This window comes from Sus scrofa, chromosome 8 (genome assembly GCF_054392235.1).
Source record: "Sus scrofa isolate SSC_HxYL_T2T_F1_AM1 chromosome 8, Sscrofa_HxYL_maternal_Yorkshire_Landrace_v2.0, whole genome shotgun sequence".
Classification (NCBI taxonomy): Eukaryota; Metazoa; Chordata; class Mammalia; order Artiodactyla; family Suidae; genus Sus; species Sus scrofa.
Window position 1 is genome coordinate 126146163 of NC_139390.1, and position 26533 is coordinate 126172695.

General features: G+C 37.9%; 1 protein-coding gene across 2 annotated transcripts in view; it reads left to right on the forward strand.

The window, feature by feature from the left end:
- The window catches only part of PPP3CA (protein phosphatase 3 catalytic subunit alpha), a 317262-nt gene that overhangs the window by 264970 nt on the left and 25759 nt on the right, over positions 1 to 26533 (forward strand). For both annotated transcript variants that reach the window (XM_021100471.2, NM_214128.1), the window contains 2 exon segments: positions 15304 to 15429; positions 17554 to 17628. In XM_021100471.2, coding sequence (XP_020956130.1) covers positions 15304 to 15429; positions 17554 to 17628 — 201 coding nt within the window.

A 26533-nucleotide genomic window follows, 5' to 3' on the forward strand; every position in this document is an offset into this window, starting at 1 on the left:
CCAGAGTGAGTCTCTCTGGTAATTGCATTGCCCAAGGTCACTCAGGTAGCGATGAACTGACCTTACCTGGTTCAGGGTCCTTCCTGTACTTGCCTTCTGAATCGCCGTGAACAAGATCGGGAAGCAAGAGGGTGCTATTTACTGACGAAGGAGGAGAGAAGGATCAGGGGACATGCTGTTTTTCTCTTTATTCGGAAGCGACGTGAGGCACTGTAGGTGTGGCAGAATGAGCGATAAAATGTGAACTCGTCAGTGATCCTCGTTGGCATTGGTCTGGAGAGTATGTCTGCAGCGTTTCTGCACGTGGCTTTCGGAGATTAAGTGAAAAGAAACAGAAAGAGAGAAACCAATCAAAAACCATATGTGAGGTCAAATATAGCTCAGGAGAAGCAGGAAAAGGCAGCCTCATTTCTGAGCCAGGCTGAAAACTGGCATGAGGAGCCATGCCCATGCCTGAGTTGTGATAGGTGGCTGGGGTCCAGGATGCCTGAGTGGGCCTTGGCCACCTAGATTCCCAAGTGCCTGTTTGGTGTCCTCGGTCCTTAAGAATAGATGCTGTCCCTGCGGGGAGGAAGCACTGCCTTTGCCTGGACCCTGATTTCCTGCTTTGCACCTAACACCTCCTGCTCACGGCTGGGCCCTGACTACCACCCCCTCTTCGCTCCTAGTGAAGGGAGTGCTCAAATGAATGATTTTGTGGATGATGACTGATCACCAAGTAGCATGTAGTATACTTATGTTTTTTTTTAATTAAAAAACCTCAAAACAGTAAAAAGTTAAAAAAAAAAAAAAAAGAAAAAAGAAAGAAACAGGAATTTCGGATTTCACTCCACGAGAATAGACCTAGACTTTTTCTATCCACTCTCATGCTAGGCAGTGCAGTTTTGCTTGAGACAAATAGCAATTTCTCACAGAAGATGTGCATTGCTTCTTTGTCTATGGTCCTGATTTAACAAGGTAGGAGTTTAAAAAAAAACAATAGACATCACTGCATTGCTGTCTTTGAGATTTGGTGGTTCTCTGACTTTTGCCTGGAGGGCAGATCACAGTCGCTCAGGGAGGGGGCAGGTACAAGCATTTCATTTGGGGAATCTGTTTCATAAAAGAAAAAATTCTCCTGAGAGAAAAAGATAAACTGATAGGAAGAAGAAAGATATATTCTTCAGTTTGAACATAATTTCAAAAGACCTTTGTGTAAAATCTCTGAAGCACTTTAAAGCTATTATGCTAACACTGTGTACAGTATTGTGGGAGTTAGGCATTCACTGCTGAAGTGAGGATTACTGTATTTGAATAAAATAAATGTTAATGAGAATTTTAAAAGGCATTGCAATAAAACCGGGTTGCAAGCACCTTCAAAACACAATCAGTGCAAAGGAACAGCCATGAAGAATCTGAGGTAACCATTTGATTCTTAGAAACAGATGACCATAAAGGCTCTGGAATTATAACCTAGGGGTAAGAGTAGGATTTGAAAGCTCCTGCGGATTAAGGCAGCAGTAAGAGCTCTCTGGCAAAATGAAAGAATGAGGAAAAAAAAAAAAAAAAAAAAGGTTTACTCTACCATCTTAAAATTGGTAACGGTCGTGTGATCAGCTTCATGTGTAAATGTCCAGTAGTTCTGATTAGTCGTTTGTACCTGCCTGCAATTAAAAGCAGCTTTCAGAACACAGCGAGGACTGGACGTGTCCCATCAGCCCCTTCAATCCCTGACCCACTTTGATTCATTCAGTTCTGGTCTGCACTAACTCGGGTGAGCAACTCGCCCATCTTCCTGCTTCGGTTTCCTCACTCTGACAACTCCTGCTTACTCCTGCAAGATGCCAGAGCCGGGGCCTACGACATCGCTCTGAATCACAGCCCTCCCATCAAACAACGAACTCATCTACATTCACTGACATTCGGTGACATCTCCGTAAAATGAGGGGAAAAAATTGTCTTTTGTGAGTAATAGATGACATTACTTTGAAGCAAGACGTTGTGCTCTATGAAGATTTTATCATCGTTGAATATTTTATGTGGCTGTAATTATGCCCCGTGTCAGTGGGGGGCCTCCCAGGAGCTGGTGGCGGAATACTCCTCCCTTTCAGCTTCTTGGTTATAGTTTTACCCTATGGGTCCATCTCCCTTTGTGATCCTTCTCTCTGCTGCTCTCAGCGGGAACCTTCTCCTGTAGCCACATTGTTCTGCTCATCGCCCTAAACAGCTTTTGGCTTTCCTTTTCCCCGCGTCTTTACCTGCCCACTTCTTTTCATCTATAACTGGGATACTTGTCTTGCTCTTCTCTGCCCACCTAAATAGACTAGACCGCCTCCAGTTGGTCCATTGGTAGTCTTTCCCTTAATGCCTACAATAGCAATCCTTTGCTTTTACTTAGCATTTCCTTTTTTTTTTTTTCCAGTTAGCTTTTCCATGCATTCCTATAACTTCTCAATCAGATTGTGCTTCCTGATATGCATCATCAAACCAAGTAGTCTGCTTTATACATGGTAGGCAGTCAATATGTGCATTGATCAAAGCATTTCCTTTCTGAGAATTAATAGCTTGACAGTGCCCCAAAGTACCCTGTCAGGATTGACCCTCAGAGCTTTATTTCTCTTTGAACGACTGCGGTAACCAGGGCTGATACCCTTTCCCAGTTGGAGTTAAACATTTGCAGAGCACTTAGCACCTTTGAATTGTTTTTCTTCTGTGAATCTGTGGCCCTAAGGGAAAAGCTCTTTCACAATTATCGGGATACAGTAAACAGAAGAAAAATGCAGTAATGACACACTGCTGCTCCTGCTGCTGCTTCTTGTTGTACCTGCAAAAGTGACTTCAACCTTATTCACTCACCAAGGCAACACACTTTTACTGAGAACTTACTCTAGACCATGCAGCAGGCAAGGTGCCAGGGATACAAGATAGACAAGATACACATGGTCTTTGCTCTAGTGAGGTTTATAATCTCATAGTGTAATAGACGTTAGTATAAAGAATTCCACCCATAATTAGTTAAGTATATTTGCACACTGCTATGTGGAAAAGAGTGGTATGAAAGGAGAGTGGAAATTAGTTGGTGGCAACAAAAAAAGCTTAACTGAGAAAAACACCATGTAAGTGATCTTAGATTAAAATCTCTCAGGGTTGAAAAGCACAGTGGTGGATGTGAACTCTGCTTTCCAGTTTGGCTGAAAACTGTAATAAACCTTTTTAAAAGTATTTCAAACCTAGATATAGAGCAGTTAAGTCCTTTATCTCTCTAGTGAGTATACCTGTGCTTATAAAAAAAATCCTAAGTAAATTGCAGTGTGTTTCCATGTGGTGCCAGTTCTCCATAGTTCAGATGAGTTGCTGTACATATAGGTGAGTGGCTAGATGAATGGTTGTGTTATACAGATGTAAAGAAATATAAATGTAAATACCAGGGTCATATGACTCAGGTCTAACAAAAGCTACTGACAGTAAAATTAAATAATTAAGTAAAATTTATTAAATGAGGTGTATTTTGGACCTGAGAGGAAAATCTAATAGGCAGCCAAACTGATATAGCAATCAAAACCAGAGGCTAAAATGACAACCAGGAAAAAAATCAATTCAATGTTAAAGTAGGTTAAGGAAGGGAGAGGTTGAAAATCGGGCTTCAAGGGTGAACAAGAAAAGCATTGTTTACTAGAATTTTTTTTTTTTTTTTGCAAACATCTACCTTTTATTGATAAGGGAAAAAAAATGATGTTTTAGACTTTTAAACTAGACAACTTGATAGGATTACTTATAAAAAGCATTTTATTCTTACCAAAACTTGACATTTTCAATATACTTAAGTATTTTCCAAATATTTTCTATTTTCCAATCAAAAATAGACATGGCCTTCAGGAAGATACTATTTATAGATTAAAAGATAATTTATGACTCGACAGGAAGATAACCATTATAAGGGAGGCTTGAATTGTTCATGTAATGAACCCAGGTCGGAATCTCATTGGCAGTTATGATGTGAATTGGAGGAGCAAATGCAACATATCTGAAGCCAGCTTGCCCTGGAGCCCCAACTTCCAGCAGGAGCTCTTGCCCTCAGTGACACACCAGTGACACACCATCAACACTGCATGCGTGGTGCCCAGCTGAGGATTACTTTCCCTCCTGCACCACAGTCCTTTCACACTGAGAGTTTGTGTCACCACTTAGGAATAACTTCCACAGACTTAGAGATAGCTGACACCTGTCTGGTTCAGAAGCCCAGTAAGAACCAGCTAGATCTGATTGTTATCCTGGGTGCAAGAGGGAGATTGGGTCGAGGGTCCCTGAAAGGAGTAGAGTCAGTGCCCAGAGAACCCTGAGTAGACCTTTGCCTCTTTCTCTACAGCGTGTTAAAAAGCTTGCTTCCCTGCCAGGGCACCCAAGTTTAACAGCAAGGGGCCATTTCTGTGGAGTTTGAGACTCATCTCAAGCATGGGCATTGATGTAAACTATTTTTTTTTTTTTTTTTTTTTTTTTTTTTTTTTTTTTTGCTTTTTAGCGCCACATCCACAACATATGGAGGTTCCTAGGCTAGGGGTTGAATCAAAGCTACAGTTGGCTGGTCTGTGCCACATCTGCGACCTACACCACAGCTCGTGGTAATGCTGGATCCTTAACCCACTGAGTGAGGCCAGGGATCAAACCCACAACCTCATGGTTACTAGTCATATTTGTTTCCCCTGTGCTACAGTGGGAACTCCTGATGTAAACATTTTTAAAGCATTTTGGGGGTGTTTGCAATCACAGCCATAAATATGATCACCAGTTGCCTTACAAATTGGATAAAGTTAATCCAGAGATTCTGTCCAATGGCAGTAGTTTTCCCAGCCCTTCCTTTATTCCTGCCGTCATCTCAAAACTGAACATCCTCCTAATTGGTCTTGAGCAACTGTTTAGCCAGTTCACTTCTTTCAGTGTAGAAAATGTAAATACACACTCATGGTAACATTTTGTTGTTTGATATTTGCAAACAGATTGGAGGTCAGATTTTTTTTTTCTTACCAATCTCTAAAGCAAAGCAGTAAGATACACCCCCACCAAAAAATATTCATTTCTTCGCTAAACATTTTTATTCTTTAGCTCAGTGACTATTGGTAGAATTACACACACCAGGAAGATAATTTCTTTATAATAATTATTAAACCTAGGACTATCTGCTAAGGAATAGTATGGAATATAAGAGTCCATGAAGGAGCAAAGCAGAAACCATAAACAAAACTCTTAGTGTTAACTCCTTTTTTATCAATGTGAGGTGGTAGAAAAGAAATTTATGTGGAGACTTTAGATAGACATTTACAGATAAAGAGAACTTGAAGTTAGGAGGTTTTGATAGGTTTTCAGAGAAATCCCTTCTCTATTTCAGAGATTTCAAATGGATAAAACTAACTGCAAGGAGGTGTCAGCAGAATGTCCCCTTTCACTGCCTTTTATAACCAGGACTCTTCAATATGTGGAATTAATCTGTGGCTATGATTTCTTATACTGTTGTCATTATCATTGTCACCTTGAGTAATAGAGCTTGGTATATTCTCTTGAAAGCCTTAGGTTAGTAGTAATATATTCAATAAATGTAAACATTTCCCTTGGATTGGGATAGCATGCTGTACAGACGCTTTTTGCTTTATTCCTCTAAGTGGAATATAATAGTAACTATGGTGATAATAACAAACATTTATTGAACATTTTCCAATCCCAGACACTGCTCTACATTTCCATGCATTTAATCTTTCAACAACTCTGTGGAATACATTGTAATCTTGACTTTACTGATGAAAAACCAGGGCACAGAGAAGTTACCTACTTTAACCAAAGTTCATACAAGCTGTTCAGGGAATAGCACTGAGATTGGAACTCAACAGTCTGACTCCAGAGCCCACAGGTCAACCTCCTTCTGGGCTCTTGTGCATCAGTTTTGTTCGGTAAAAGCTTTCTGGGCAACATTTGTACTGATCCCCTATTCAACTCACAGCTTCATTGTGTTTAGGTGACTAACTATTCTTCAGTAAGAAAAGAAAAGCTTTTGAAATGAAGAGCCATTTGTTACCACTTTAAAATTACATGAGTGTGTCCTTCCAGATGTATACATTATTAAAAGAATAAAGTTGGAGTTATCTTTTATATTATTCTGAAATAAATTATGTTTCGCTTGAAAAGATATCCCCTGAAGCACTTAGGCTTTTGCTTTTGTTTATTGAGCTCTGCTGTGAAAGTGTCATTGCTGAAGGCCACTTTCTAAATAGATTAGTTTTAGTCCTGTAGTCACCTTGCTTACATTTAAACATTTAATTAACGGGATGGAAGATGAAATAGAAAATAGAAAACCTATCAAGATTTAATATTTAAGAATTACTCTAACTCTATATACAAATTGAATTAAGCTATACATAATCTATCTTTGCTCCAACAAATGACCTTGATTTCTTAATCATCACCCCTATGCCGTTGTAAATTTCCGCAGTTAAGTAATTGGGGAACTTCAACAAAGTAAGTATTATATGGTGGTGGTGAGGTAATCCTTGCTTTTCCCAAAGCTCTGCCCATAGACTCACGGGGTTTCAGATCTCAGTGTTCTGTGAACCCTTACATAGGGATGAAGACAGGACCTCAAGCAAAGCCGAGTCCTCCATCCAGATTCACTGTCGGTGCTCTTCTGCTTCCACTTGGACAGGACTGATGGAGGCTTGCATTTTGAAGTGTTGTATTTCATTTTCTGGCAGATAGTTAGAAGATTCTTACCCTGAACTGAAACCAACTTCTCTAGACATCTAATTCTTGATAAAGCATTTAACAGGAGGAAAAATAGGAACTCTCTCTCTCCCTCCCTCTTTCCCTCTCTCTCTCATATGTAGTCATAGTCATGACTATGTGTATATAGTCATATGTAGTCATAGTCATGACTATATTTATAGTCAGAGAGAGAAAGAAAGAGAGACATGGACCAAGGGATTATCACTTGCTATTCATTATCTAGAGGTTTTAGACCTGCAGGGGACTCTTGGACTTTACCCTGCCCCTGACAGTGAAAGAAAGTCTGCAGTGACGTTACTTCCAAGTGCATGGTCTTACTCTTAACTCAGAGCCAAGGATATCTTGGAAATAGCAACCCAGAACCATTGCAAGCTACCGCTTAAGGCTTGACACCAAGTACAAGCTTGAAGGTGGAAAGAGTGTTCAGTGGTTACATGCAGATGCAGATTCAGATACAGGTACTAGTTTTCAAGGTACCTCCCACCAAGGTACAGCTACCCTTGTTCTGTGTTTGGAGCTGATAAGTATCAACTGTGTGGAAGGAGAGTCAGGCATGGGTGAAGTGTTTATACTCTGTCCATACCATCTCCTCCAGTAGTTTAAAGCTTCAACTAAATCTCTCTCACCTAGTCTAGGGTTGATTAAGCCTTATTTTAGCATTATAACTTTATAGACCAGAACTTAAATGTACCAGCTGAAACTGGTAAGGAACTCAAAACTACTAATGACTACTTATTGATTTAGCAAAAAATATTTAATGGTAGAAATTCAAATTCGCTATGTGAAATTATAATGTTAGAAATGATTCACAGTGTTTGACTGGACTTGAGCTAATTCCAAGGATCTGACTAGAATCCATGAGGACACAGGTTCCATCCCTGTCCTCACTCAGCGGGTTAAGGATCCAGCATTGCTGTGAGCTGTGATGTAGGTCACAGACGCGGCTTGGATCTCGTGTTGCTGTGGCTGTGGTGTAGGCTGTAGTTTTTTTAAAAAAACCAAAAAAAAAAAAAAAAAAAAAAAAAAGACTTGAACACTTACTTTGAGCCTGAATTTATGAGCTATAGAGTACAAGTGTGGCCCTTGCTCACTAAATACAGTAACTCTCATGAACTAGTAAATTACCTTTGACCTAGATAATTCCCTTTACCTAGATCACTAATAGCAAAGAAGGAATCTTTTTAAATCAGGCAAGTACAGGACATTAAGAAGAAAAAAAAGGGGGGAAACAAGAGTTAGAAGTCAGATTTCTATTTTTATTTATTTTTTTGTTTGTTTTTATTTTTTTCTTTTTAGGGCCGCACCCGCAGCATAAGGAGGTTCCCAGGCTAGGGGGTCTAACCAGAGCTGTAGCTGCCAGCCTATGCCAGAGCCACAGCAACACGGGCTCCGAGCCACGTCTGCAACCTACACCACAGCTCACGGCAATGCTAGATCCTTAACCCACTGAGCAAGGCCAGGAATCAAACCCGCAACCTCATGGTTCCTAGTCGGATTTGTTTCTGCTGTGCCACAACAGGAACTCCTAGAAGTCAGATTTCTACATGGAAGGAATCATAGAGATTATTTTCATACTAAATTTTTCTTTGGCCCCACCCACTGCGTGTGAAAGTTCCCAGGCCAGTGATTGAACCCTTGCCACAGCAATGCCCAAGCTGCTACAGTGACAATGCCAGATCCTTAGCCCAGTGGGCCACAAGGGAATGCCAAGATTATGTTCATAGATGCTGTAACATGTACTACAATCTGTGCATACATGTGGATGTACATATATGTCTTCCCAACTTTTCAAATGAAAACTGCACCGTCCCAAAAGTAATCTTTATGGGAACATACATATTTTTAAAAAAAAAATTTAGCACCTCTCCCAGAGAGAAAACTCTCATGCAGCCTGCAAACGTAATCTTAAAATGTTGCCAAAGGACATCATGAGTCCATCAAGCTATCATGCCTCCTCTGTCATGGTAGGACTTTGCCAAAAGAACACACTGATGCTAGTTTTTCTGCTTAGGTGTCTTTGGGTGGAAGAAGTTAAAGGAAAAAACATCCTAGGTTCTAAGTTCTATTATGTTTTTTTTTTTTCCGCCCCCACTACTTCTGGGAGGCTTACAGTGATTCCGGAGTGGCTCCACTTGCTTTTTTCTCATCTTGACTTATTTTCTATCCCTCTATCTCATCTTTTGAAGGTGGGAATAGATGGTCACTTAGAGTTAAGGCTATGAAAAATGTTAGCAGAGGGTGAAAAGAGTAAAATTTGTCTTAACCCTTTTGGGGGGGATTCTTCTCTTCATCTATCCTAAAACAGTCCTAGTAGTGTTGAGAATGCCTGAGGTATGCAGGGAGCATTGCACTTAGTAATCTGAAGATTTTCAAAAAAGGAGCTCTGTGTTTCTCTTGAAATCTGCTTGGAATGTGTTGAGCCCCAAGTTTGGTGAGCTGGTCAGTGCATCTTGCTAGCAGTATTTTGATAATGTCTCTTAAACAGGAAGTTGTCTTTTGACCTTTGTATTTTTGTCACTTATTCCCTTGTCATCAGCTTCCCTGGTGATGACAATTGTTAAAGAAGATGCTGAGAAATATTGTGATGTACTTATGAAATATTGGTTTTTGCATCTCATCAGAGTTTAAAATTTTAAAGTAGGAGAGACCCTTTAGTTTATAGATTTGTGGTGTGGCCTTGCTGTTTAGTGCCTGGTTTGATAAATAAGGACTGAAATAAGATCTAGATCCTATTCTTTAGATTTCACTATGTTGAAAGGGCCTGGTTCTATCATTAGAAATAACAGAGGTCTGGAGTTCATGTTGTGACTCAGTGGTAATGAACTCGACCAGTATCCGTAAGGACTCGAGTTCGATCCCTGCCCTTGCTCAGTGGGTTAAGGATCCAGCGTTGCTGTGGCTGTGGTGTAGGCTGGCAGCTACAGCTCCAATTCAATCCCTAGCCTGGGAATCCCACGTGCGGCCCTAAAAAAAAAAAAGAAATAATAGAGGTCCAGTGCCCCTTCCTTATTCCCAGTATGAGCAGTCTCTTTATTACTGATTTTATATCTTCTACATAAGCATGATTTACATGCTTATATAGGGTTCTACAGTAAAAATGATTGGACCAATTAATTGCATAACTTTGCAACCATAATTTTGACATCAGAGAAAGAACTGGCAGTCAGGTCTCCAGATTCATGGGGATTCATATACTCTGCATTATACCAGATTTCTTCTGGCTGTTCTTCACACCTGCATGTATGCAGCAGGAGAGCGTTTGTTTCTGTGCTGCCTGGTGTGCTCTGAATTATGGTTAATAACCTAAGGCCCATGGATGTGTCATAATCCCTCTCCAGGCCTCTGATACAGTTGCTAAAGGACACGAGGTCATGTGTAATTGCCAGTGGAAGAGGGGGGTTCCTTGATGGTAGACTTTGTTCTTTTTTCCTCTCTCTCTTTCTTAGACAAGGCCTCAGGAGGTGGTCTCGGGTGATTCTTGAAGTACAACCATTGTATTATTTATATGGCACTGGAGATAAATGTCTTTCAAGTATTCAGAGAAGAGCGCACTGCTAGGGCTCCAGTTGCGTTTTGTAATCCCAGCGACAGTCAGAGGCAGTGGCAGAGGCGGAGGATGTGGGAGGTGGAAGATGAAACGTTAGCTGTGAATTTCGTGACTGGATATTTGGGACTGTTCTGGTTTAATTTTTTTATGTATTTTTGTGATCTATTTATTATGCAAAAACATCAAAATTCCTAAGTTGTTATTTTAAGGTTATTTGAGAAGTATGTTCACATGAGTAGTTTATGTGGCTGAAGAAAAAAAAAATCCATACTGTTGCATTTGCATTTTTTAAGTGAATATTGTTCTTTGTTTAAGCTGTAAAAAATTAAGGAAAAAGTTCTATTAACAGCCTCTAGAATTTTTGAGGATTTTCCTCAATCATTGCCTCAACGATGAGGTCTTTGTTCCAGATGTTTGTGAACATTTTAAAGGCCTAAAAAAGTTGAGGTTAATCCTGAAGTGTAAATGTTTCTTGAACTCATTTTGTTCTGTGGTACAAGTAACATCTGTGTATATCGTATTTGCTTATCTGAACCAGGTTCTATGCAGAGAATTTGATGTAACTGTATTTACAGAAAACAGTTTTTACAATTAAAATTCACATTTTAGCATTTAAGAAAAGGTTGTATAGGAGTTTCCGTTGTGGCTCGGTGGGTTACGAAACCGACATAGTCTTGGTGAGAATGTGAGTTTGATCCCTGGCCTCGCTCAGTGTTGTAAGGATCCAGCGTTGCCATGAGCTGTGGTGTAGGTCACAGATGTGACTCAGATGCCATGTTGATGTGGCTGTCGGTATAGACCGCAGCTGCAGCTCTGATTCGACCCCTAGCCTAGGAACTTCCATATGCCACAGGTACAGCCTTAAAAAGAAAAAAATTTTAAAAGGTCGTGTAAATTATCTAGATAAACAAATATAGTTAGGTGAAGTCATTGAGATGTAGAGACATTAAGTTACCTTGAGTGTCTTGAGCAATTCACGGGAGAATCCATTTAGCTGTCTGGGCTCTTGACCTTCCAGTTCAGTGCTCATTTTTTTTTTTCTTTTAAAGAATAAATTGGAAGTAGATCTGTATCCAAAACTTGGTAGACATGGAATGATTTTTGTGCAGTTAAGGTGAGAAAATCATGGAATACTAGAAAGATAAGGAACTTCAGATTCAGACCCGAACTGAGATTTGCTGCTTCTCAAGTGTGACCTTGGGCAAATAACCTCTCCCTTTGCTTATTTCAAAATCTGAATAAGAACGACTTTTGAGAGATATTGCAGAGGTTTGTGTTTATATTTGTAAAAGGCCAAATATATAGTGCCGAGTATAGAGCAGATGCTTAGAAAACATAGCTATTGCTAAACTGTATAGTTTTTGCTGTTAATGAACAAAAGTAAAATCTGTAAACAGTATCAGCATTATCAGTAGGCCCTCAGATAAATTGTGTCAAACCAACATTGAAAGAATAAATGCTTTATCTCACCAGCCACAAAACAGAACTTCCCTTTTATCTATTGGACAAGATTTACCCACACTTGGGAATTTGCATCCTATTTCATTTTTTGCAAACACGTATTTTGGCAAAAAAACTCAAACCTCTTTAATTATGAATACCATAGTCAAAGTTAAATTAGTATAACAGCTAGGACTAGAATTCATACATTTATAATTTAGGAGAGACAAAGAGAATGGTGGAAAGGAAATGGATTTGGTGTCAGTAAACACTGAGTTTGAATATGAGTGAAATCTTCCAGTTACTGTTTGCATGATCCTGAAAAAGTCACTTCATTTCTGAACCTCACATCCTAAGTCTATAACATGAGAACCTACTTCTCCGATTTGTACTAAGGGTGAAATGACGTATTATACAAAGTCCCAGCCCTTTCATCCAGGGTCCTAGTAGTTATAACACTACCTGCTATACCAACCTAACACAGCTAAAAGGCGGGGGAACTTAGAGGAGAAATTACTCTTCCCAAAAGACAACTTAGAACCCTAAAAGACTCTCTGGAAGACAGGAGGATCCATTCCTGCTAAGAATATGCAGTATTCAAAAATAGTAAAGGCCTTCTCCATGGAGTCAGTGCTCAGCGAGCAGTTAGCAGAGGTGGGCAGTAGTACTTCACTTTCCCATCTGGCACATCAGAAGTATTGATACTGTAATTTGCCATGTTTTTTTTTTTTTTTTCATTTTGCATGTTTTAAATACTAGGTGAATGTTTGCTTAGGCCAAATGACATCGCATGAATGATAGGATAATGCAAGGAAGAATGGGTTTACGGGAAAGTATACAGAATTCCATATTCCCTGGAAAAAAGACAGTAACTCCCTTCATATCAATATGGATGGCACTGTCTGCAGTTCTTGTCCCAAAACTGTCTTTGATTCTGTCCCCTGGAACCATGTTGGTCAGCCTGAAATAGGATTCAAAGAAAAAAATCTTACTGTTCTCGAGTATGATTTTAGTTAATTGCAAGTTGCTGAAAATATCCACTTATTATTCAGCTGCAATATGATGTGTGTAGTATTCAAATCCGGGAAAACTACTATCCTTCCCATACTCTGCACTGATCAGACCCACCAAGATTATATTAGTTCTGAGCCTCACTCTAACAGTGGCATTGCTGATGTGGCCTGCATCCAGAATAGGGTGAGCAGGGTGGAGGAAAGGCTCTGGAAGCTGTCTCACATGAGGAGGGGTCCATAGGATTAGGAAGAATTTTCTTGAGAAAGATTATGGGGGAAAAACATCAAGGTGTATTCTTAGTTTCTGAGCATCTGTGCTGAGAAGGTATATGTGAGACATAAAAAAAATACGGCCTGCTGTATGGTAATTGTCCTCACAGACATAGAGAGACATTGAGCATATGCATACATACATAGAATAGCCATGATCAAAACCGAATAATAAATGCAATACAGAGCTGTAAGTCAAGGGCTTTGGGGATTCAGAGGAGAGACATCCACCAGAGGAAATCAGAAAAGATTTCACAGAGGGGATAGTGTTTGGACCAAAGAATGGGAAGAATTTGGATATACAGAAGTTTCTGAGAAAACATTCCAGGTGGAAGAGAAATACAAAATTATGAAAGCAGTGTTCTATTAAATCTATCACTAAGTAAGGCGTTAAGTAAGATGTTAGTGCAGACATTAATGCAAAAACTCAAATCCAGGAGTTCCTATTAGGGCTTAGCAGAAGTGAATCTGACTAGTATCCATGAGGACGCAGGTTTTATCCCTGGCCTCACTCAGTGAGTTAAGGATCTGGTGTTGCTGTAAGCTGCGGTGTAGGTCGCCGATGTGGCTTGGATCCCACGTTGCTGTCATTGTGATGTAGGCCAGCAGCTACAGCTCCTATTCAACCCCTAACCTGGGAACCTCCACATTCCATGGGTGCAGCCCTAAAAAGACAACAAACAAACAAACAAATGAAAACATTCAAATGCAGTAAACTTCCAGTAACTTTAAAAAAAAAAAAAAAGGATTTTAAGGGCTATCTTTATGCATAGCAATTGCATGCTATAACATCTCCTCGTATAAGAGTTAGTGTAAAAATTATAAAGTAATGAGATGATTCATTTTTCTATATTTTAAAACCCTAAACAAAACCAAGAAAAACCCATTTGACATCATCTGGGATCCGTTCAATGAGTCCCACCAATATAATGCTAATCATGCCCCGACAGGATAATAAAAATAAAATTTTGCCAAAACCCAGGAGGGTACAATATGAGAGTATTGTTCTTAGTGTTTAAAGGACTGTCATTTAGGAACAGAAGTATTCTTGCTCTGTATTTTTCCAAAAGGCAGAACTAGGATCTCTGAGTAGTCAAGAAGGTTTAAACTCCCCCTGAGAATTTTTCACAATTTGAAATTGTCTGTCCATAGAGTATATGACCCCATTAAAGAGGTAGCTTTTGCCTCATTGGAAGTATTCACAAAGACCTGCTCACCCTGCCCCAGGTGAAGTTCTGAACCTGGTTAAGAGTGAGACTGGCTATGCTCTTAGCATCTCTGTAACCATAACATTCCATGTGAGTGTGTATCTAACCTACAGACAGCAAAGCAGAGTGAAGCAGGCAGATTTACTCTATTTTTTTTTTTTCTTTTGTTGGTGGATGGTACATGCTTTTCAGAAGTCAAGGGTGGAGTCGGATACCAGCATATTATTTTAGGCAGTATTCAATCCAAAAATTTTACTTTATTAAGTCAAGAATGCAGTCTAATTTAAACTATTTTGTACAACTGTTGTGACTTCTACTGGGAAAAAATTGTGCTTTTAAAACAATAAAAATAGATAACCAGCAAGGACCTACTATATAGCACAGGGAACTATACTCAGTGTCTTGTAATAACCTATAATGCAAGAGAATGTAAAGAAAGAACATATATATGTTTTTATATATTTGTATAATTGAATGACTTTGCTGTCTACCTGAAACTAACACAACATTGTAAATCAGCTGCATTTCAATAAAAATTAAAAAATAAAATCAACAAAAATAATTTCCATTCAGATAGCCACAGCAACACAAGATCCAGGTTGCGTCTGCAGTCTACACCCCAGGTCACAGCAATACCAGATCTTTAACCTGCTGAGCAAGGCCAGGGATCAAACCCGCATCCTCACGGATACTGGTCGGTTTCGTAACCCGCTGAGCTACAACAGGAACTCCCCATGGCACTTTTATTAGTGTTATCAGATATTAAGTAAGACTGAAATGTTCTTGGCTACAAAAGGAACTTGATCCAATTCCCGATGTTTGATTACCTATTTTATATAAATATTTGTCAAATTAGAATGCTGTTTCATAGATAGTATTCATATATTGTACAGTTACATATTGCACTGAAGTTTAAGTCTATAAGTAGCATAAACATTCATGACCAATGATGCTAATTTGCCTTAACATTTTGGCACTTTCATCAAATAGTTGACTTTTCTTGATCAACTACAGCCATGTGTAGAACCAGAAATATGTGCTTTTGACTCTAACGTCCTTTTTTTTCTGTTGTTTTCAGCTGCAGTATTGAAATATGAGAACAATGTCATGAATATCAGGCAATTCAACTGTTCTCCTCATCCATACTGGCTTCCAAACTTCATGGATGTTTTCACCTGGTCCCTGCCATTTGTTGGGGAGAAAGGTGTGTTTTGGAATCCTGAAATGTTCTTAATAAAATAGTATAGGAAGGAAGGAGAGGAAATGTGGCCTCTTTTGCCATGAAACACTCAGGAAGAGAAATGCATTGGTCTCACCAGTAAAACTCACAAGCTGCACCATGAGAGCAATGATTTGAAAGTGTGTCACTGTATGCTGTTGACAAAACACAATGAGCGAATTAAGGGGAAATGAAAGAAGTGAGGAATGTTAGGATAATTTATAGACTCTCATTAGAATAACACAACTCTAAAAAATAACCAATGTATAGTCTTGACTGGTTTCAAGCTAAAATGGCTACCTCTGTGTTATAATCCAGAAGTGCTATTTTATTTTACAAACTACCTCTCAGATTTAAATGTTAAGATGCTTTCTTCACGTTTCCAATGTTAATAATAACCCTCCTATGAAAGTGATCATTGGCTACAAGATTTTGAAAGACAACATGTGCACTAACAATAAAAGAGTTCATTATAAACAGGGTGGCCATTCTTATGTTACAAGACACATCTGCATTTAGAAAGTTGTTAGCATGCTACAGTTTTTCAGAACCGGCCATTTCTTTCTTTCCTTCCTTCCGCCTTTATTTTATTGTTATATTTTGACCTAAACCTCAGAAAAGATTTTGAGAAAAGGCCTGAACCCACTGAACTTGAGTTTTCAGTTCAGGAGGCGTGATGGTGATAGTCTGGACCGTTCTTCCTCCAGCATCTCAGGCATCACAGGGGAAGGCGAATGGGCGTTGTAATGCACCTAATAGAGTTTACACCTGTTGCAGGAAAATGAAGTCCCATGAGGGGATTTTAGAGAGAAGCTATGCATTTTTCTGAAATATCTATTTATTTATATTAAGACGTATATGCAATATATTAATGTTAAAATATGTAATCTTTATTTTCGTACAATATTTGTGGGTTTTTCTTTAAATATCCAAAAATGATTAAACCAAGAAGTTGTGAGTTGTCAGCCAAGAAATCTTCCCTTTCAACACGAAAATAACTCAAAAGTAAATTTTAAAAGTCTGATAAATGTTCCCAGAGCTACTCCATGTCACTGCTTTCTTGCGCCGATCAGATCACAGCCTGGAAACAAAAGCAGTAGGAATCCTGACAACTGGCCTTTGAACACCCTTCGTTTGGGTTGTTTCCATTAATTATTCAGATTTTGAACATCTGTTAGAACATATTAATATATTCATATACAGAATTCACTTTTGATAATTAAACTGACGCTCTGGATTAATGTAGGCTCCACTGAAGTTTTACTCTATATTATATATCTTCAAGACTAGAAGAACATCGATTTTAATAAGGAAGTCTTGAAGAAAGAGTGAACAAGCTTCTTTTCACATTTATGATAGAACCCAACCTAAATTTTAAGGTTATATGCAGATGACATGTGACTTAGTGTAAAGTCATGCAGTACTAATTTTCTGTGTATAATGCTTTTGTATAACCCTCTTGTAATATCTACTCAACTCTATCTCTTATTAAACTTACCTAACCTTCATTTGTAAAATCTTTTTTAACATGACACTTAATGAGATATATCAACACATTCATTTTTTAAAATTGGTATTCTTGAAACTGATGCAAAAATGTTAGTTCCTCAATTATCAGTTTTTATTAAACGCAAAACCACATGCATATCAATTACTGTGCTGGTTTCTCTGGGGAACTTAAAAAAACATTTTAAAAGAGCTCCAACAACTTGGTCCCTATTAACAAAAGTTTGTAATCTGGTCTAGATCTAGCATCACCTTACAGGTAAAGAAAAATTCAAAAGTAATCATTTTCTCCTTCATAGATTCATAGTATATTTACATCCACATTTTCTTTTGTTCACTGTCTTATTGACCCATGTCTAGTAAATGTTATCATTAGATTTCATAGGCATGAGTTAATAATTTTTAAAACATAAAGTCTGCATAGAAACAGAAAGCCTGTTATCTTTTACGATCTGAATTTTATAGAAACTTTTTTGCAGGAAATTCTATCTTCAGTATAGGTAAGAAAAGTAATTGCTAAGTCTGCTCATTAACGATGCCAGAGTAATCATGAAGGTTATGGTAGAAAATTTGGACTTTTTTTTTCTTTCTTTTTCTCTTTAGTGACTGAGATGCTGGTGAATGTCCTCAATATTTGCTCAGATGATGAACTAGGGTCAGAAGAAGATGGATTTGATGGTAAGAGTCTTGAGCCTTTGTGCTAATGCTTATTTGCCAGGTAATTACTTGGCATCACATAAGTAACCCTAAGAATAATTTTCTAAGACTTGGATAATGTGTAAATCATACACATACTGTTGAAAATGAAAAATATTGTTCTATTTTCTAGTTGCTTTGAGGAAATATAAGAAACAAAAACCATGAGAGAATTTTCCCATTACCCTGAAACATTTGTTGAAGCAGTGAGCTATTTTAATAACCATCTTTCAGCAGCCCACATTGCTAAATGACATTTTTGGCTCTTTTAATGAGGCCAATTATTCAGATTTTAATCTTTATGTTAAAAGAAGATACTAAATGCATCAATATATTGGTATTTATGTTAATCCAGATATTTTTTCACATCTATAATGATTAATGAATAAGTTATGGGGTCTTTTTATTGTTGTTTTTTAAGATACTATTTGCTATTCAATTACCCTCAAAGAGTATGATTTCTATGTAAAGACAAAGATGCAAGAAGTGAATGGAGATGAAGAGAAAAGATTACTCTGGCTTTTACAAAAGGACCTCAGAAGGAATGGAAACTTACAAAAATGTAGTTGAAGGAGAAAGTGCAAGAGCAAGAGCAAACATCACTTCCATAAACATTTAATAAGTACCTACTCTGCACAGGGCTCTCAGGATTCCAAAATGCATTAAAGACCTAAGAAGTCACATTCTGTTAGAGACCAACGCATAAACAGTTAATATCAATGAAATAAGACGAATTACAAAATAAAGGGTGAAGGTGGCAGTGGAAACTAGATATTGTGACAAGTTCAAATTGATATAGTCTTTACCTTTAAAAACTGTATTGGGTAAAATGAAACAAAATTGTTCCCCTTTTGGGCGTTCCCGTCGTGGCTCAGGGGTTAACGAATCTGACTAGGAACCATGAGGTTGTGGGTTCTATCCCTGCCCTTGCTCAGTGGGTTAAGGATCTGGCGTTGCCGTGAGCTGTGGTGTAGGTCGCAGACGCAGCTCGGATCCCACGTTGCTATGGTTCTAGCACAGGCTGGCAGCTACAGCTCCGATTCTACCCCTAGCCTGGGAACCTCCATATGCCGCGGGAGCAGCCCTAGAAAAGGCAAAAAAAAAGACCCCCTCCAAAAAAAAATTGTGCCCCTTTCAGAAAGTTATTATTTGAACAGCATGTTTTAATGTTTACTTGGGTTTAATACAGTTCATACCTGTAAGTGCAGACTACGTAATGCTGTCAGCAGAAGTAAAATACAGGTATCCATACACTCTTTCATAAAGTACACATACTCAGGTAAATTTTAAGTGTACAATTATTCCTACCACCTCGTAGTTTTTCTCCTTTCTATAACTTCTCTTGTTTTCATTACCTATATCCTTATACTATTCCTCAGTCATATGTCACATTGCAAGGGAATGTACAATATAGGGAAGGGAAGAAAAAATATATATGTATGCACACACATATATATATTTTACTAGGTTCAGATTAGCTGAATAGTTTAAGAGCTTACTTAAGTAAATGTATTGATATGATTTAAAATATTCAGAAGATCGGTGGATGTTCTATGCTTTATCCAGATTCTAGATGTTTCATATGTTGTAGTCTCAGTTTGCTATTATTAACTTTTCCCAGGGTTAGCAGTATCGTTTAAGAGCTATTAGTCCTCATCATGGCAGAGACCTTTTCCCTAAAAAAAGAATACTAACCTGGTGGAATCTAAATCGTAAAAGTCAGAAAAGATTTTGCAATAAATGTCTTTCACTGTGTTTCTTCTTTTCCTCAAAAGAAAGATTAATTGGCATCAATGCATTGATATTCCTCTGTTAAGAAGTCTGCTTTAGTCAAATTTATTGACCAATAATTATGATATAGGCAATATTTGTAAAATTTTTATTATAGTTGATTTATAATGTTCTGTCAATTTCTGCTATACAGCAAAGTGATCCAGTTATACCTATATAGACATTTTTTTCTTATATTATCTTCCATCATGTTCCATCACAAGCGATTGGATATAGTTCCCTGTGCTATACAGCAGGACCTCATTGCTTATTCACTCCAAATGCAATAGTTTGCATCTACTAATCCCAAACTCCCAGTCCATCCCACTCCCTCCCTAGACAATCTATTTAAAATGTAATATGTGGTATGAATAGGTAGACCTGCCTATGATTGTAATTATGTGTTAATCCATTCATTCAGCAAATATATACTGGGTACCTACTATGTGCTTCCAGGTCCTGTAGCCAAAAATGCCTGCACATTTCCACAGTTGCTTCCTGCACAGTTGAATATTACCAAGAATTACTTATAGTGAATTCTCTTTACCCACCTGCTCAGTCACTTACATGAAAGGATATATTTTGGAACTTCCTCTGCTTTAAAATAATTAGTTCCAATCAATGTGCTGTGCTCATCAGCAGTTGCTTTTAAGCCTGTCCATTCCAATTATAGGAGTGCATGTCCTTTTCAAGGCACTTGGAAGCAGGTTTTTTTTTTTTTTCTTTCTAAGCAGACCAGTGAAATCTTACTGCCATGCTTAAATCTTAGGTCAGTCCTGCAGAGAAACAGCTACGGTCTCTAAATGGGATTTTTAGCTCAAATCACATAAATTTGCCCTCTAAGGAAAGAAAAAAAGAAAACAGAAGTAAAAGTTTTAATTAAAACGTGTTTAACTTGGGGTATTATCCATTTCAGAGTAAATCATCAGCAATGGTCGTTAGTGCTTTCCTATAACACAAAAATTATGGATTTCTTCAAAGGGGCTCAAAGAACACCTTGTAAATCTTCCCACAACTCTTTGACTCTCTTCGGGACAACAGTTTATTGAGAATATATTGAAAGTTTGTTTGTCTTTTTTGTGCGTGATGCCATTTTCACCCTTAGCAGAGAGTTTCCAGTTCTCCTGCCCTCTCCCTCCTGCTGCAGCCCTCAGTCTCTCTTCCTGGGGGCTGGTCCTCTGCTCTGCCTGTCAGGCTCCTGGGCTCCTTGTTGGCTACAGCGATGAAAGCAGGAATTAGAAGACATCAAGGACTTCATGAAAGCACTTCCTTATCCTGCTGCTCCTCCTCAAGAGGAGCCATCGCTTATTGAGTCATTATCAAACCCTTCTCAATATTTTGCTTAATATCTGATGCCAGCTGCAAAGTCCAAGGTAGTAATGGTGCCTTTATAGCCCCTGTCCCTCTGTTTATCTTATCAAGTTGACCTCTTAGTGTTCGTAAAGTCTATTGCAGACAGGAAGTTGTATGTCCTCGAGGAATGATAGGTGTGGGATTAGTTTTGCTTGTCTTCCTTCAGGTTCTGTCAGCTCCCCTTTACCACTTAATGATGGTGGTGGCGGCAGCTCTAACACTTAGCGACCTTCCTTAGTCGTTTATATGTATTAACTCTTTGCTGATTGTACCTTTTCGACCCACAAAAGTGTGTAATTATTAACTATCATTCATTTTCAGTGAATTTGCTAGGTGATTTATCATATCTCTAATTCTCAAAATAACTTTTTGATTATCCTGGTTTTACATACAGATGAAGCTAGCCTGACTCCAGGAGGTGAGGTTAAAAAACCTCAGGTCATAGAGTTCGTGAAGTAATCGATAATAGAGCCTGGATTCAAACCAATGTCAGCCTGGTTGTCAGGCTCTTGAACTCTCCACAGCCCATGATTACAGTCCTTGAAATCTTTTTTTTTTTTTTTTTTTTTTTTTTAAGCAGCATGATGCTTTTTTTTTTTAACAATACAACTCTAATAACTAAACATAATATGCTTTAGTTTGTTCTGTTAAATATCCATAAGGTAATAGATTTTTTGTGCTGTTATTCAGCCAAGCCAATCAAAGCAGATAAAATAGTTTCATTTTACTCCTTTAACCTTAATTTACTCCAACAAGTTATAAGTGTTTGATCAGGTGAAAAATTTTATTGTATCTGAGCAGACAAAAAGTCTCCCAGTTCATCTAGGCTTCTGCTGGGTAGAAATCACTTCATGAATTTCTCCTGCTTAGCTTCAGCCTTACAAACAAAGGAATTTGATAGCCTATCTAGAAAAAGATTGCCATTTTAAATTGGGCCATGTTTCTTTTATGTTGGAAATAAAATCCAAAACGTCTGCTATCTTGAAAGTTTTGAAGCAGTTGAAGGCAGCAAATGTCTTTTGAGTATCTAGTTTATATGTATTGGGGTCTTGGATTCTTGTTTCCACTTCTGATTTTGGATGATAAAATGATAGTCTGGTTTCAATTTGGGTTTGTTATTCACCAGAACATTTCAGAGAAGGAAGAAATCCAAGAAGATGTATCTCATTTGGTAGTTAATTCTCATTAATGAAGAAGACTCATTTCAGACCAAGGATTAGTAGTAAGTGATTCCAAAGTGTGTGTGTGTGGGGGGGCACAGCGGGAAGGGGGAAGCTGCCAAAAATCAAGCAATCTGCATCACAAAGCTTTCTTTATTGTTTGGTATTACCATAGGAAGTCTGGGATAGCAGTAAGCATTAGAAACCTAATGACAGTTTCATGAGTTAGAAGTATTATTTGGAACTTTCTTTTAGGCCCTAAAATCTTAGAGTCTGAGATGATGTGTATATTACAGACACACACACACATTATGTTTGAGACTATGATATGTGATAAGTCTGGCTAGCAGGAAAGAATTGTGGAGGTAAAAACAATCCTGTAGAATAAGAAAGGAAAGAAAAATAATAATACAACTCAAATATTTCAGGCCAAATACAGTTTCAGGCTGCACTGGAAAGACTTAATATTAAATTAGAATTTATGTCTCTGCTTTCATCTAAGTAGCAAACCACATGGTGGAACTCTTATCCTTTATCCACATTTTTGCCTTATCCTAATGTTAACCACAGGCTAGTCACTGAATATGGGATCAGAGCAGTTTTTTGCATGACTCTATGAAACCATCTAAATTGTATACAAGAAAATTATCTTCCATCATCTGCTTTGAATTATTAGATAATTCTTCAAATCTAATATCACGGGTTCCAGAGTGTCTCCCCACTGCTTTCTGTGTAGCTTTAAAAAAATCAAACAGAACTTTTTAAAAGTGCAAAGTTGGACATTAGTGGGACTAACATGGGATCTTATTGGTCCCTGAGGACCACCTCTTTAGAGTCCAGGCATATCATTTTCGACCAAAGCTGTATTTATTTGCCAGGATGAATGTTTGCTATGAATTTCATCTTGAAAACTCTCCTCAGCTCCATGCATTTGGCAGCACATGTACTAAGAGCCATTAGCTTCGAGCTCTTCCTGTGGCAGTAATTACTGTCATTTCTGAGCAACTCATTTCAGCATCTCGTATTTCAGGTTTCCAATCTGAATAAAAAGTTATGCGTCCTATAGTAAGTGGCAGTTTGGGGGAGAAACAATGACATTTTAATATGAAAAATACCGAGACATGTTTTGACACACTATCAGAAAGAACTCGGAGGAGCACAGGGGCGATGGGATTCTTGCTCTGTCAACTTGAAAGCATAACCTGTCCTTGCGAGCCGAGAAGTAACATCATAAAAACAGTATTTGAGAAAAAGCAAGTACTTTTTCCAAGCTTGGAAAACGAACAAGGGATGAGTTGGGATATAAGTTAGGACCTTAATAAAGTATTTCAAAGTCGAGGCGACTAGATCTGAACAATGATAATGATAATAATACAGCAGAAAGGGAGCTGAGTCCAGAAAGCTATCCAAGGACTTAGACCTCTGAAATCACAAGGGCAAAGGAAACAGAAATTTGGATGGTTCCAAACCTTGGTGCCTAAGAGGATGAGAACATTCATGGAAAAGCTTCATCTGTTTCAGGAGAAAGATGTATTCAGTGACAGACATGCGTTTGAGTAGAAGTGACGCACATAATTCTGGAAATGTCCAAGCAGGATTTGGAAATGGAGCCCTGGAAATTGGGAACAAAATCGGGGCTGGTGACGGAGGCTGTGAATCGAAAGTCACAAGTGAATCTCCTAAGAGTCAAATAGACTTCCAGAATTACTGACATGGAAGGAAATAACAGAAAATTGGGGACTCACCCGTAGAATTATCCATTCCTTATGAAGCTAGAGAAGAAAGACGAGTGAAGGAGAAGGCAGTGATGAGGAGAGAGCGTAAGAACCAGGATTGTGCAGCAATTCAGGCAACAGCTATTTAAAAATATTTGCACCAAATGCAGAAAGATTACTGTGAAATAGAAATCTGGCCAGAAAATGAGAAAATGAAATATTGCAGCACAACTTTGTCTGATAACAAATGATTGAAAAGAGGCACCTAGCAAAATTTGTTTTATTTTTAAAATAGCTAAAAAAGAAAATTGAAATCATTTTTATCACAAAATAAAACTCAGAGTAACTCAATTTTAATATCATTTTCTATTTTATATCTTATATTTTTATTTCCATGTAAAAATATTTATTCATGGACTATTTTTCTTTGTATTTAGTGGCAAACACGTAGTCTCTGCCTTCATTGAGCTGAGAGTCTAGTGCAACAAGAAACCAGTTTTAAAAGTGCTGGTCCCACTGAGGATATAGAGGGTTGAAGAAGGGAGCGTGATGTGGTATAAAATGTTTGATAACTGAAAGAGGAAAATATTTGATAACTGATAGGAGACATTTCCTTGTCCTCTTTTGCTTACGACAAAGAAAGGAAAAACACTTTATGTTATTTTATTGCTTTAAGACATATGGCCATATGAGAAATTTATATTATTTTTCCAGAAAATTATATGCAAAGATGGATTTCATTTTACCAGGTTTGTGTTGTCTTACCTTTTTAAAATAACTAAGTTTGCATGATATAATTGGAGAAAGGAAAGGAAGATATATATAAAAGGAAAGATTAATCAATATTTTGTAAAAGGCTTTATAGTTTATTGTCAGGCTTTGTCAATTACCTTCCAGTTTATTGTTGGGTTTTTTTCCATTACTTAATATTTCAGTGTGTAATTTAGAGGCTATATATCATTTTTGTCACTATAAATGTATCCTTTGTACTCTGAACTCTTTATAGTACAGGGAACTGCTTTTTTTTTTTTTTCTCTTAGTTATGCTATAAAAATGGAAACAGTTATATCCAGTATATTGTTAAAACTGAAACGTCTAAAAATCAACAAGCATTTTCTAGGTACTAGGGTATAAATCCCTGTCATATTTATGGGTGTTGATATTTTGGGGCCTTGGCTATCAAACCAAGTGCCTGGTTAGCTATCGTATTGTAATCAGTATCTTCAAGTCATTACAGTAATTAAAATCTTTTTAAGTTGCCAATTAAAATGATATAGTACACAGACATTGAAAGTAATGCTTTCTCTTGTACTACATGATTTTTTTACAAATGAGTTTATTAGCTGGCATCATTTTCACATTGCACAGAAATGCAGACTTAGCAAAACAAACTAAATGTTTAAAAAAAAAAAAAAAAGCCGTATCCCTGTTATAACTAATTGGTTGGATAATGTCCACCATTGGCTAGAATATTATACTCACAGCAAAATAATACTTTAGAATTTTACACTGTATTTCCATAAATATATGTATCATACACATATACAACGCTCACAGTTTTAAAAATCATTGATTTTTGTGGCATTTGAACTTTCCTTCAACTAATGGTGACATTGGCCAGCTTACATTAATCATTAGCTATTGCATATTAAGCATACACTTTAATTAAATGTATTTATAAAATTTATTTGAGAAGGAAGTCCATGTTGCCTAATAAAAAGGGAAATAAGCATGGGCTCTATAAACCTTAATGTATTCTTTTTTTTTGTTTTTTTTTTTTTTAATTTCTTTGGGGCGCTCCTGCGGCATATGGAGGTTCCCAGGCTAGGGGTCGAATCGGAGCTGTAGCCACCGGCCTACGCCAGAGCCACAGCAACGCAGGATCCGAGCCGCATCTGCAACCTACACCACAGCTCATGGCAACGCCGGATCCTTAACCCACTGAGCAAGGGCAGGGACCGAACCCCCAACCTCATGGTTCCTAGTCGGATTCGTTAACCACTGCGCCACGACGGGAACTCCCTTAATGTATTCTTTATTTGAAAGATGTTGAAGTAGAGAGCTCTCTTTCCTCAACAAAGGCAAAGATTTTGTGAACATGTATGTCTCCGTATTTTACAAAGACGTCATTTCTCACAAACAAGGTTGAGGTAATTGGCACATTAAAGGCATTTTTCACAGAACTATAGTGGGTAATGTCAGCTTGTTGAAAATTCATGCCATAAGAAGATGTTATGTTTCTCTTGTGTTTTGGGCAGAGCTTGTAAGATCCCCTTTCTACTAAGGCATTTTATAGGTTCAACTTCTTCATCTGAAGGTTGTACTTATATGAGAATAATTAATAATTGATTCAACAACTGCGCAGTTGTTGTGGCGAGTCCAAAGTTTGTAAAACATTCTCTTTATAGTTGTTGGATCTCAGAGGGCATGTTTAAAGGCTATCTGAAAAAGTTTAATAAATACTTAGAAAATCTTAAGTTTAAAACTATTTTTCTAGTCTGTTTTCACATCCCTAAAAATCCATTTTATCCCTTCATCTTTACTCTTAGCTCACAAGAAGCTATGACACTTTCTCCCAGTTTTTCTCAGAACTCCAAAGAAAGAAATTTTGATTCTGTTTGGTCAGCTTCTCTTTATAGAGAGGTCTTTTTTGTCTCAAAGTGAAGCATCAGCATCCTGGCTTCTCCTTGCCTACCCTAGTGAACTTGGCCATCATTTTGGGGTCCACCCTTTAGCCTGGTTGGCACAAAACATGACTAAGGCCCCAACTTAGGCAGCTTGAGATTAATGATAATCACACAATCAACCTTTTATTGTACAATGAGAAATGTAACTGTTAGAAGAACTGGAATATTCACTTCTGCACAAGCATTTCTTTCTTCTGAATAT